The following is a 12,862-nucleotide window of genomic DNA, read 5'->3' as shown; positions in this document are numbered from 1 at the left end:
GCATGCGCAGAGAGGCAGCCTCACCTCAACCTCCTGGCGCACGCGCGGCCGCTGCTTGACGCGTGCGCAGCTCCGGCCTTTTTTATATATATATTAATTTTTTGGGGAAAAAAGCTCCGCCATTTTGCCGGGCTCCTTTCTGAAGGGGAATTTGAAGCGAGGAAGGCTCCGAGCGGCTGAAGCGAGAGAGTCGTCGCCGTCGTCGTCCTCCCGAGAGAGAGAGACGACGGGAGGTTGGAGGAGGAGGAGGGGAAGCTGAGGGGGGAACCAACCACCGCCACCATCTTTGCGTTTGGGGCGCCTGACGGGGGAGGCCGGGCTAAGCCTGAGCGGAGCCTCCCGCCGCCTCCGCTGGCCCCGCCGGAGCCGCAGACAGAGCAGAGCGAGCCCCGCCCCCGACGGTGAGTGAGGAGACCGTTGGGTCGTGTAGGCCGCGCGCGGAGGGGGCGGGGCCTCGAGGACCGTTGGCGCCTTCCAGCAGGCCGCGCCGGTTGGGGGGGGGGGAGAGGGAGGCATTCGCCCCGGCCGCGCACGTGACCGGTTCCGAAGCCTGGCGAGCAGCGGGGGAATGCCCGGATGCAACGGGGTTCTGTGGTGGGCGGGGCGATTCCCATGCATTCCCTTCTCTCCAGAATGAATGGGTCTCCTGTAAAATCAGTGTTGTTTTTCGGGGGGGGGGAGAGGTGGGGGAAGTTGCCGCGAAGTTTATTGCGGGCCCAGTCGCAGCACCGACACACACACCCCAGCAGTGGCTAAATGTTAAGTTGTGATTAATCAGCTCAAGCAGACAAGGATCTGAATTAGAAATGGCCACGAATTTATTGATTACAGATATAGGTGGATTTTTGGCTCAGGCATTGGGTGTATCTCCATATCAGCCCCGTCAGACCAAAAAAAAAAAATGATTTAATTTTTTAAAGGTCAGGAAACTCAGTTGCCCTCAGTTCCTGCTTAAAAAAGAAGAAAAAACCTGTATAAAATCACTTTTGATGTTGGCTCTACTCTGCCCTCCTTTATTATTTATTACATTTATATCCCACTTTTTTGCCAAGGTGGTGAACTTGGTTGTCCACCCCACCCCCATTTGGTCTTTCAGTGACCCTGTGAGGTAGGTTGGGCTGAGAGACAGTGATTGGCCTAAGCTTCATGGCTGAGCAGGGACTAGAACTCTGAGCCAGATTTGATGAAGTGAACGTGTGTGAGGGCCAACCAAAGCTGTTGAGCTTCTTTTAGGATTGAAGTCTTTGAGCTTTTTGGGGGGATTTTACCCCGGGACATATACTGCCATGGGGGCCGATTAAATCGACTGGCGGGCCAGATTAGGCCCCTGAAACACCAATGAATGCACCACAGTGTAGACTCCTCCTGTAGCACAGTAATGCTCCTTCTGGGAAATGAATTTGACTGGCCAACTAAACTAGGCGAGGGTCAACGATAGGTCTCAAACCCTCAGTGAATTAGGAACTTACCCTGCATGTGAAGACAGGTTCAGGTAGCTGTTGATAGCCTTCTCCTCCATAATTGTATTGAGGAATCTTGCTTGGCTCTTTTAAAAAGAGGGGGAAAGTTCCCTGAGACTGACTGTGAGGCAGATGCTTTTGCTACTAGCAAGAGGACCAATGAACTCCCTGCTTCCCAGAACATAAGAGCCTGATGGATCAGGCCAAAGACCCATGTAGTCCTTCCACTTGTTCTCATAGTGGCCAACTAGATAGCAAAAAGCAGGGCCCGAGTGTTAGAGTGCTTTCCCCTCCTACCAGTTCCCAGGGCTGGTATTCAGAAGCATTACTGCCTCTGATCATGAAAGCAGAAATTAGCCATCATGGCTCGTATCCATCCATAGCCTTTATCCCCCAGGAATTTCTCCAATCCTCCTTTAAAGCCAGCCAAGTTAGTGGCCGTAACTGCCTCATGTGGGTGAATTACAACATTTAGCTGTGAGCTGTGTGAAGAAGCTCTTCCTTTAGCAACAGTTAATGTTTTTTTTCTTTTTTCTGAACTGGCCCTGTCTTCTTTTGCAGATTCTGGGGACCTGAGATGGCCGCGCAGTCAGCGCCGAAAGTCGTGCTTAAGAGCACCACCAAGATGTCCCTCAACGAGCGGTGAGGAGCCCAACGGCCAACTTCAGCTCATAAGATTTTTTTTTAATTTTTATTTTTGCTTAGTTATCACTGTGTTCGATATCCAGAGCCAACATGGTCCTTGCCCTGCTTTTAACCTACCCAGATGCAGAGAAGCAGGGGGCAGCTTTGCGTCTGCCTTAAATCCGACAGCAAGCGGTGGTACACAAGGTTAAAAGGGCCAAAATTGTCTGTCTGATGATAAAGCTGAAAACGGTAATCTGGTGGGATGTGTTCTAAGGAAAACCTCGCACCCTCCTTTTTTCCTTCCACATGTGTTCACATTATATAGGTGACCCCTGCAGTGCGGTAGCATGTGACCTAAGCTGCAGGAGGCTTTGCTGCGGTGTCCAAGGCGGACACACATCCTTGTGTGGTCTGGCCTGTAAGAGGCAGGCAGCTGGCCGCTCTGATCAGCCCGAAGGCTCCTTGGCCACAGTCCTTGGACCTTGTAAGAGGCAAGTGCTCCGCTCCATTCATCATCTGCTTCCTTTGCCCTCTGCATGCCCTCTCTTCTCCTTCCTTTTTCTCCTCTCCTCTCCAGTGCATTCCTATATGTAAAATGTCCAACTAATAGGTGGTGCTTACATTGTGTGGCCCTTGTGTACTCTGTCTCTGTTAAGAGGGTTGGTAATCTTAAAACCTGGTCATCTCTCTGGGAAACGCACAGCTGGTTTCAATGGCAGGCCAGGAGAAGAGGGATCCAGTGTACAGAGGTATGGCAAGCTTGGATTATCTGAGAAACTCCTTGAGCTGCTCTGTAGGGGTGTAGTTGTACTTGGAATTGGTCCCTTGAAACAGTTGGGCATCTACATCCTTTCCGTCCATTAATTTCAGGAGGTCTGCTCTGAGGAGACCATACAACTCAGTCACCTGCTCTTTGATCAGGGATGGGGAACCTGTCACTCTCCAGGTATTGCTGGACTTCCAGTTCCCCATCCGCCCCAGCCAGCCTGCTCAGTGGACAAGGAGTTTTAGTCAAACAACGCCAGGAAGACCATGGGTTCCCCCCACCTTTGATATAAATGCATGACATTACAATTGCAAACAAAATTCTTTCTAGCCTTACATAATGTCTATTCTGTTAGAGAATAAATTGTGCCTTTTTACAGCCATGTTGCTGAATAACCTATCTCCTGTTCTTGGATTGGCATTTCATTTGTGTCTAAAGTTTTCATCAGGTGTTCTTTGAGGGTGTAGGGATAGTCCTTTTGCAATCTGCAGAATACTATTTAATAAACAGTGCAGTCCTACATAAGCTTATTTGGAATTAAGTCCCACTTTGCTCAATCAAGTGCACTTCCAAGTAAATTTTCATAGCATTATTGGATAGGAATACACACACACACACACACAGGCAATAGGGTTTGCAGCCTTTCTGAACAATCGGGGGAGCCTGCTAGCTATGCTGTAGACCAGGAGTGGGAAACATGCCTTTCGGCATTCAGAAAATGAATTCTAAGTTTCCATTTGATTTTTTTTGGATTTCTTGCCCCTTCTCAAAATTTTAGGTGTGTGAGTTTTGTTAAACCCTGGGAGTCATGGATCCTAGTGCCCTCCAGATGTTGCTGGACTACAACTCCCATCATCCCCGGCTGTTGGCCATGCTTGCTGGAGCTGATGGAACTTGGAGTCAGTAACATCTGGAGGGCCGGTGGTTCCCCACACCTGCTGTAGACTCTATTCCAGAGTTTTCCAAACACTGTGTCACAATACGTTAGTGTGTCAGCTGCAGTGTGTAGTTGTGTTGCACGAACGCTCCCTGTGCTCCTCCTGGCAATGGAAAGGGTTAGTTTAACCTCCAGTTTGCTAGTAAAACTGAATTACTGTGTTGCAAAATGATGCGTGTCCAAAAAGCGTGTCACCAACTTGAAAAGTTTGGAAAGCTCTGCTCTATTCCATAGCAACAGGTTTGCACTTGTGGCCATCTCTCCCATGCCGGACCCTTCAATTGGGGAACCAGTGGTCAGGCCACACCACACTGTAGGGGGCTTCCTGTATGTTAGTGGCGTGCTCTCATATTTTTGATTTATTGGAAGGCTTCACCAACGAGATTGGGCTCCACCGTCAGGGGGTAGCTGCTTCCCATCGTACAGTGGTGCCCCGCAAGACGAAATTAATTCGTTCCGCAAGTTTTGTCGTCTAACGAATTTTCCGTCTTGCGAATCACGAAATCCCATAGGAATGCATTGAAAATCAATTAATGCGTTCCTATGGTCAAAAAAAGTCCAAACAAAGCCAAATTTGGTACAACAACAGTTTATTAACTGCTCTTTAAAGTCACACATACTGTAAAGAGCAGTTCAAAAATTGAAGGGAAAATAAATTAACTTTATAAACAAAACATGTCTTTGTTTTTAGACAAAGGAAACAAAGCCGCGAGACGTTTTCGTCTTGCGAAGCAAGCCCATAGGGAAATTTCGTCTTGCGAGGCAAATCGAAAACGGAAAAACCTTTCGTCTAGCGAGTTTTTTGTCTTGCGAGGCATTCGTCTTGCGAGGCACCACTGTATTTTGAAGGTTGTATTAGTACTATTTGATATTGAACCCTTGCTAACTTGGTAGGGTGAGTGGCATCATAGACGTGGAAAGGGGCAAGGTCCTTGCCCAGAGAAAATCCGTTTGGTTTCATTCAGCCACTCAATTTGTATGCTGCTTTTCCAGAAAATAAATCATGCTCAGAGCGGCTTATAACAAAGAAAACGGGAACACATTGCAAACGAATGCTACAAAGACTATTTTTACAATAACTTAGCAAACATTAACAATTATAATAGCATAGCAAAACCCCACATTTCAATACTAAAAAACATCACAATATTACTTAAACAGCATCCAGAAAACCAAAAGCAAAAATGGCAAAGGAGCTTCATAGTTTCGCCTTAGCCCGAGAAAGACCCCTCCCGTAATGTGATTGATTTATGACTCATTTTTAACAGTTGCTCACCAGTGTGCCCTTGTCCTGTCTGCATTTGACCTTGTGGCTCTGGGCCTAGATTGGGCAGCAGGCTCCAATTCCTTGCTCTGTCCCTGCACCTGCCAGGGCATGGGGTTTTTGGTGGGGAGGGGGGTCTCCATGTGGGGAAAACCTGTTGCCCTTCCAGCTGCAGTTGGGCTCCTGGCTTCCACCAGCCCCAGCCAGCATGGCCAGTTATTTGCTGAAGGAACCATTTCTGGAGCCAGGTCCAAACTTGACTTCGAAAGCACATCCTGTGTGCTGTTTGAGATCCTTACTCATAGGGTTTGAATGCCCCCGGCATGACCAGAGAACGCTTCCTGCCAACGACTGGTTTCTTTCCAGCTGGCAGCCCTTTGTGTCTCCTGGTTTAGGGTGCTGCTCAGGCCCATAAAGGGAGAGCTGAAAAGCCTTGTTTTTGAGCAGCAGCCGCCTTTCAGAATCTGGATCCAACCCTCATTTCGACTGGGTGCAAATCTAGCAGTATGCTAGTGGCATAAAGCCGATTGGCAGTTTGTGTGTTCCCTTATGTGTCCAAAAGATGGAAACTGCCGTAAGAATTGGAACGGGATTTTTGCCATCGTATTAGAAACCCCTGGGATTGTACTTCTGGGACACACACACGTGCCATTTCCTAGCTCCCTCATAAATAAGCTAATGAAAGTGCCTAGCTTTGCTAAGAAACTAGTAGCTCTCACCTCTCAGCCCCCCATCCTTCCGGCACATGGCCTGCCTAAAAGTACTCACTGCCTGTGGCTGCCAGGAGAGTTATTAAATATAGGGCTGGTTCTTTAATTTTGTGATTTTTGGAGCATTGTATAATAATAATAATAATTGTTTATCATATCAGTCATTTTATATAGCAAGTATCAGAGCAGCTTGACAAGGTGAAATAGAACTTTAAAAAGCAATGTAAATCCCCAGGAGTGGGGGGGATTCTGAAACCATGAACCATACCAAAATATAGCTACATATAAATAAGGACCAAGGCCTACCAGCCCTGCTTAAAGCTGAGCACTGCCACAGACGGCAACATTAATTAATCAAAGGTCTGGTTGAGTTAAAAAGTATTGGCCTGATGCCTAAAGATTGGCAAGGTGGGCATCAGGCATGTCTTCCTGGGACCAGCGGGTGGCAGCATGGGACGACTAGAAAAGGCCTGTTCTTGCGTGATCACCCTCCGCACCTCCCTCAGGTGGGGCACTCAATGAGAAGGGCTTGAGATGAAGACTGCAGGGTCTGGGTTGGTTCCTATGGGGAGAAGAGGTCCGTTGCAGCTTCAAGATAACCTAATGGTTCAAAGCAGCTTGATTTGGCAATTCCTCTCTCAACCTACCTTTGCTGGCCAATTGAGTCAGTCCATTTGGAACCAGCACTGCTTTCCCTTCACCTTTCTCTCCATCTTGCTTAACTGCTTTGTGTGCTTTTTCCATCTTTGCTTCTTCATTTTGAGATCACATGAAATTTGATTTTTTTTTATTTAAAAAAATCACTTCTGTTTTAAATATACTGCACTAATCCACACCCTTTTGAATGTCCTGTCCTTGCACGTCTTCTGGAAAACGAGGAAAAGTCTGTAGCTCATTAACCTGCCATAAATTAAAATGTGTACCACGTTGTTGGCGTTAAAAAAAAAAAATTGTGGGCCGCGGCCGCCCACTCTTAAGGGCCATGAAATGCCAGTTGAGATGCTTTTGTAATGACAAGCTTTTGTTTAAACACCCGTTTTGTTCGACCTTGAAGCTTTACTAATATGCTGAAGAACAAACAGCCGATCCCCGTGAACATTCGAGCCACCATGCAGCAGCAACAGCTAGCCAGTGCCCGGAACAGGAGGCTGGCCCAGCAGATGGAGAACAGACCTTCTGTGCAGGCTGCGTTAAAGCTCAAGCAGGTGAGAGAGGCGCAGGAGAGCCAGCGATGGAGCCTTGGCAGCCGGGGGCTTCATTTGGGTGGGAAACACAGGTGTGATAGATGGATGCCAGCTTCTGGAAACCGCAGGGTCCTGCTTGCAGGTTTCCCACCGCGTGGTCCTCTTGTGAGATTAGGATTCTGGGCTAGATGGGCCATTGGCCTGACCCTGCAAGGCTCTCCTTATGCAAATCTTTGGTCGATGTTCCTGCTGGTGAGCCACGTCCCACGACACCTCCTGCTGCCTTCTAGGAAATAATCCTTTGTCCGGGTGGTCTGATCCACCAGGGCTCTTAAGGAAGGACTGCATAGCAATCACCATATGGCTTCACTCAGGGGTTGCTAACCTGGTGCCCTCCACCTGTTTCGGGTGGCCACTTGCATCAGTCCCAGCTCAGTCAGTGGTGGAGGGTGTGTGATGGGAGCTGTAGTTCACGACAGATCTGGAAGGCACCACATAGGCGTACCCATTATTTGTTTACTTCTAGTATTCATTGTGTGAAAAATAACAAAAAAGAAACCGCAAACGCGACCACACAAAAGACAAGAACGATTGCATATCAACCCAGAAACAGAAAATGGCCGCCTATGTCATTGTGCTGCGTAAGGTTAATGCAACGTGGGTTGATCTCAGGGACTTGGCTACAGCAGAGGAGGTTCCCTTGCACCTCGCTGTGGTAGGCCCCAAAAGATTGCAGGCTTGTGACCGAAATCCCATTCTGGGAGAGTTTGTCCTTCTGAGTTTGGGCCTCAGAGGACCAGGGTGGTGGTTTTGATCATGCAATCGTTTTCCCCTTGTGTCGCATTAGTCTCCATCTACATTTGGGCCCCGTAGTGGCGCAGGCAGCCGTGACACGTGTGTAGCAGGTGCTGCTCCATTGGACGACTTATGTGAAATGACCTTTTTTAAATGAGAACATATGGCAGGAACTAAAATCATCATCATCAAACCTTTTATTGACATCACATACAAACATTCAAAACAAATCAATACAGAATTACCACTTCCCCAGTGGCACAAAACATTTGCTAAAAGAAAGGAGGCAGAGCAGTCTATCGTCACATCTCTTGGTCTCCAGGGAGATCAGGCATCTGCAGTGTATTTCGACGACAAAAAACCAAATAGAGATATTTAGCCACTAACTTGGTGAGCCCCTGCTCATTCCCCAGTAATAGAAAATTTATGACCTCCAACTCTGGTTTCCACTTGGGGATACAGAGTTGATCTAGAAATTGCTGACAGATCAGCATATAGTTTACAATTGAGAACCGTATGTGTAAGGGTTTCCACCTGGTAGTCTTCACATGGGCAAGTTCTTTCTCCTTCCGCCCTGCCTGAGAACCTTCCCCAAAGGAAGTTTGATGGATTTGAATTAAACCTGGCCAGCGAAAATGCCCTTCGTTCTTGAGAGTTAACCAGAAATTCAAGGTAATTGTGGTTGGTTTCATGTGCCCAAGAAAGTTGAAAATAAGGAGGGGAAGATGTTTTCTCTGCTGCTACTGTTACTTCTTGGCGTTCGATATCCCACAACCTAGTTTTTATTATAGCCTTGACAGATGGAGCTAAAATGCAGTAGAGTCCTGAATGGGTGCTGCTCCCTGAGAGAGAGGCATGGTCATCCCCTACTTGCAAAAGGTGGCTCTGATTCATCTCAGGGTGCACCTGCGGTCCCCTCCTTTCCCTTTGTCTAATCTAGTTAGGATGTACCTTGGTATCATTTCATGAGCTACCAGGTGACTTGTGAGAGCTGGAGAACCATGTTTAACATTTCATATATTTACTGCCACTCACATAATAATCCATTATGCACTGGTCTGCTGATGTGATAGACCATTGCATAGGTTTTATGTAATGGTATGTAAAATAAAAATGCAGTGCATCTCTCAAAATGTTCTGGGCACATCTTCATTCCCTCCTCAAACCAAACCGTGCTGCTTCACCCTTTTTCTTCCCCAGACCTTTCCTGCATTGAACCAAGAGCCATGGTGACCACATGTGACCCCCTCTCTCTCTTTTCCCCCCCATTACTTCCATCTCAAGCAGCTTGCGCCCGCCCTTCCATGCCAGCTGCTCTCTGCTTGTTTCTGTGCGACGTTTTCCTGTCTAACACTCTCTTCTTCCAGAAGAGCCTGAAGCAACGCCTGGGGAAGAGCAACATCCAGGCACGTTTAGGCCGGCCGGCGGGACCCCTGGCCCGGGGTGTGTTAGGGGGCCGAGGCTTGCCCATGGGTCAGAGAGGCTTGCCCCGAGGAGCCATGCGCGGCGGACGTGGCACCAGAGCGTTGCTACGGGGAGGAATTCCCCTCCGAGGTTAGTGTGTCAGTGAATTAGTTCACTGGGGGGGGCGGCACCGTTTTCTGTCTGGAGGCAGCAATCCTTTCTGGGTTCCAAGAAGGGCCACATGCCAGTGTTGGGCAGGGCAAGGAGGAACAATGGGTGGAAAAGTTAAGGCCAATTTTACCTTTGTACCGTAGGCTACTTTCTGCACATACACACGCATGCCCTTCTCCATCTTCCACCCAGAGAGGCATGGTCAGAGTTCAAAGGCACGTCCCAGCCAGGCAAAAACACTCAAGGAGAGGGTGTGAAGCAGGGCCCATGAGGGGTGGGGCCTGGGAGAGTTCTGAGGGCCAGATAGGGAGACCTTGAGGGCCACATTCAGCTCAGCCCTCAGGTCTGAGGCTCCCCAAACTTTACTTGCCAAATGTCACTTGACACCCCCCCAAAGATATATCTGATGAACAATAATACTATTGGGGGGGGCAGAACTGATGTCCATTCTTCGCACAGCCTGTTTGCTGTGTGCTCTGCTCCCCCAGTTTGGGGGCTCAGTACATAAACTTTGACATAGTCCACATGTTAGTCTGATTGCATGGCGTGACTTCAGTGGATTTAGTATACTTGGTGCAAACTTGAGAGAGGGGTGGGAGAGCAAGGAGTTGAGGAAAGAGAAACTTGGGAGCCTGCCCCCAACAGATGAAAAAGTTTTCCGGTGCCAGATTTAGGACATACTACCAAGGGGGCTAATAATAATTATTATTACTATTATTATCATTACTACTATTATTATTATTATTTAAAAACATGTATTTACTAAGATCCATAAAAATGCAACTGTACCAAAAGGAAGTATTACTAAAATAAGATATTTGGGGGGTGTGGATTTTTGTCCTTGTTCAGGGCACCATATTACCAAAGACTCAGCCGCCTTTAGCCGAGCTCTGCTTCTCTTCAGCTAAGTTTGCTATCCTGGAGTAAGCTCTGCTTGTTTTGTTTTTTTTTAAAGTCCCTAGCTTCTGTAATTGCAGCGAGAAGCCTGGAAAATGGAAAACGAGGCTGGTAGGCTTTGAAGCCCTTAGGTAATGGGTGGTGAACTTTCAGCTGTGACTCCCATCATCCCTGACTGTGGCCATGCCAGCTGCTGGGACAGGGGAGTCCAACAACAACTGTAAGGCTACAAAGCCTCCCCACATTTGCCATAGCGCATTTTGGCATAACAGTTACCTGGGCTGTTGCAACTTTTTTTGAAATAGGAAGCCGACAACCAGTGAAGGGGCTAGGATCCAAAAGAGAATTCTCAAGCAAAATGTGCTTTGGAGACACCATTATTATTAAGCCACTGTAGAATTTGAAAGTAGACCTGTAGTGCAGAAATATTCTGATTTTGCTGGCAAGACCTTTTCTTCAAAAGCTCAACTGATGGTTGACTGTCTCTTTCTCTCTTTCTCTCTTCCCCTTTAAAGGACAGGGTTTACTTCGGGGAGGACGCGGCATAGCTGCTCGAATGGGCCTGAGAAGAGGAGGCCTTAGAGGACGGGGTGGGCTTGGCAGAGGAGGGCTTGGCAGAGGAGCCATGGGCCGGGGTGGCATTGGCGGCAGAGGTGAGCACAACTAACTTGGGATGTTACACTCACTTTCATTTTATTCCTGCAGCCTCGTACCTGGCATTGCAGAGAAATTCTAAGAAGCGAAAACATCAGTCCCGTACTGAAAAGGTTTAGTCTGCCATCTCGATTCAGAATGGCTTCCAGCTGTTTCCAAACTTAAGACGAAAACCTGCTCCGTCACCTCAGGAACCGGCATGCCAAATTTGGTTGCGGTATCTTTAAGAGGCATCTAAATGCTTAGCGAAGGAACAAACAGCTTTCCAAAAATATACAGTAGATTTACTGCATGTGTGAAAACCACAGCACAGGAGAGGTCAGTTATATTCGTTTGCCGCTTTTTACACCAAAGTATTTCGAAGCGACTTGAAATGAATAAGCAGGAATAGCAAAAAATGTTAAAACCAAACACAGGAAAAACATTGAAAGCCAAGAGAGCTCTGTGGGATAGACAAACATTATTATTCAACATAAGGCAGCTTTCTATGAGGACTAGAATCGGCCATTTAATCGGGAAAACTAAGATCTGGGATCTTGCTTTAACTTTAGGAGACAAGCCATAACTCAATGATAGAACATCAGCTGTGAATGCAAAAGAGCCACAGTTCAGTCACTGATATCCAGGGAGGGCTGAGAATATCCCCTTCCTCAAACACTGGAGAGCCCCTGCCAATCAATATAGACCGGGGTTTCCCAAACTTGGGTCTTCAGCTGTTTTTGGGCTACAACTCCCATCATCCCTAGCTAGAAGAACAAGTAGTCAGGGATGATAGGAACTGTAGTCCAAAAACAGCTGGAGACCCAAGTTTGGGGAACCCTGATCTAGGCAATACTGAGTTAACTAGATGGACCGATAGTCTGGTGCAGTCGAAGGAAGCTTTCTGTGTCTACTCTGATTGACAGCAGCCCTCTGATCGCAATTTTAGCCATCTTTTGCACTGGGGAGGCTATGGGGCGGGAGCGGGGGGCGGTTTGAACTTTATCCTAGAAGAGGAGGCAGCTGAGCTCCAGTGGTGCAGTGCCTAACCCTGTCCTCCTCCTCCTCTCCCGCCCAGGTCGTGGCATGGTGGGCCGGGGACGAGGCGGCTTCGGCAGCCGTGGGAGAGGCCGGGGACGAGGCAGAGGCGCCCCCCGCCCCGCCCTGACCAAGGAGCAGCTCGACAACCAGCTTGACGCCTACATGTCGAAAACGAAAGGACACCTGGATGCCGAACTGGACGCCTACATGGCCCAGACAGACCCCGAAGCCAACGACTGACCCACCCTTGCTGTAGACACTCGCTGAGGTTGTGTGTTCTGTGCGCTGGTCCTTCCCACCCAACCCCTCTCCTGTAAGCCACGACCGGCAACAGCCGCCCTGACGGCGTGGGGAGGGGTAGGAGACAATAACTTTCACGGGTTTCTCTTGCATTTTGATACTCCTGCGTTGTATGAAACTGGCGGGTGGGAGAGAATTGTGTGTTTATCTACATGCGCGCATGCACACACACATTTCTTAAACGACTTCCAAAAACAAATGTGACTGACCTGCTGTCTGTAGATGGCATCATCTTGAAGCTCCTCAACAGGACATTACATGCATGACTGTCCCCCTTCCTCTCCTGTCTTCCTCACCCCCCCCCAAAAAAAATTTTTTTTTGACCTTGCTGTAGACAGAAGGTCTCAGGTGCTTAAAAATTGCAGTCTCGGCAGCTACAGCTGCCGTAAGAGTTGGGTTTCAAGGTGGCTGCTCATGCATAGTGATGCTGAATCCCATATTTCGTTTCTGATGTTTCTGCTTACGTCCACGCCCCAGGCCCAACAAATAATTCTGTGACTTTTATATATGGTGAGCACAAATCAGTGGAGTTCTTCCTTCCCTGCCCCTCTCCTTCCTCCAACCCCCAACCCTCAAAAAGGATTAGGCCCAACTAGTGTTTAATTCACCAAACCTATTGTGGCCGAAAGCAGATTTTTTTTTTTTAGTAATAATAATAAACAATGGCAGCAAA

General features: G+C 48.1%; 1 protein-coding gene across 4 annotated transcripts; it reads left to right on the top strand.

The window, feature by feature from the left end:
* On the top strand, positions 1-12,862 carry CHTOP (chromatin target of PRMT1). 4 transcript variants are annotated; one of them, XM_083476829.1, is made up of 6 exons: positions 1-401; positions 2,022-2,102; positions 6,819-6,969; positions 9,114-9,297; positions 10,731-10,868; positions 11,927-12,862. In XM_083476829.1, exons 2-6 carry the CDS (start codon positions 2,038-2,040, stop codon positions 12,127-12,129), a joined length of 741 nt encoding a protein of 246 aa, XP_083332955.1. In that variant the 5' UTR covers positions 1-401; positions 2,022-2,037; the 3' UTR covers positions 12,130-12,862. The 4 variants fall into 4 exon arrangements, with proteins under 4 accessions (XP_083332955.1, XP_083332957.1, XP_083332954.1 ...); XM_083476831.1 differs by having other exon boundaries at positions 5-401; positions 2,022-2,336; XM_083476828.1 differs by having other exon boundaries at positions 9-401; positions 9,111-9,297.

The sequence above is a fragment of the Podarcis liolepis genome (genome assembly GCF_965112155.1).
Source record: "Podarcis liolepis genome assembly, chromosome: 15".
Lineage (NCBI taxonomy): Eukaryota > Metazoa > Chordata > Lepidosauria > Squamata > Lacertidae > Podarcis > Podarcis liolepis.
Note: the sequence above shows the minus strand (reverse complement) of the source record. Positions and strands in the feature narration are given on the sequence as shown.

Bases quoted from the DNA above. Each gene is read 5' to 3' on its own strand.
- CHTOP (XM_083476828.1), top strand. From the start codon at position 2,038: ATGGCCGCGCAGTCAGCGCCGAAAGTCGTGCTTAAGAGCACCACCAAG. The intron at 6,970-9,110 runs GTGAGAGAGGCG...CTCTTCTTCCAG, and splicing joins CTGCGTTAAAGCTCAAGCAG to AAGAGCCTGAAGCAACGCCT. The intron at 10,869-11,926 runs GTGAGCACAACT...TCTCCCGCCCAG, and splicing joins GGGTGGCATTGGCGGCAGAG to GTCGTGGCATGGTGGGCCGG.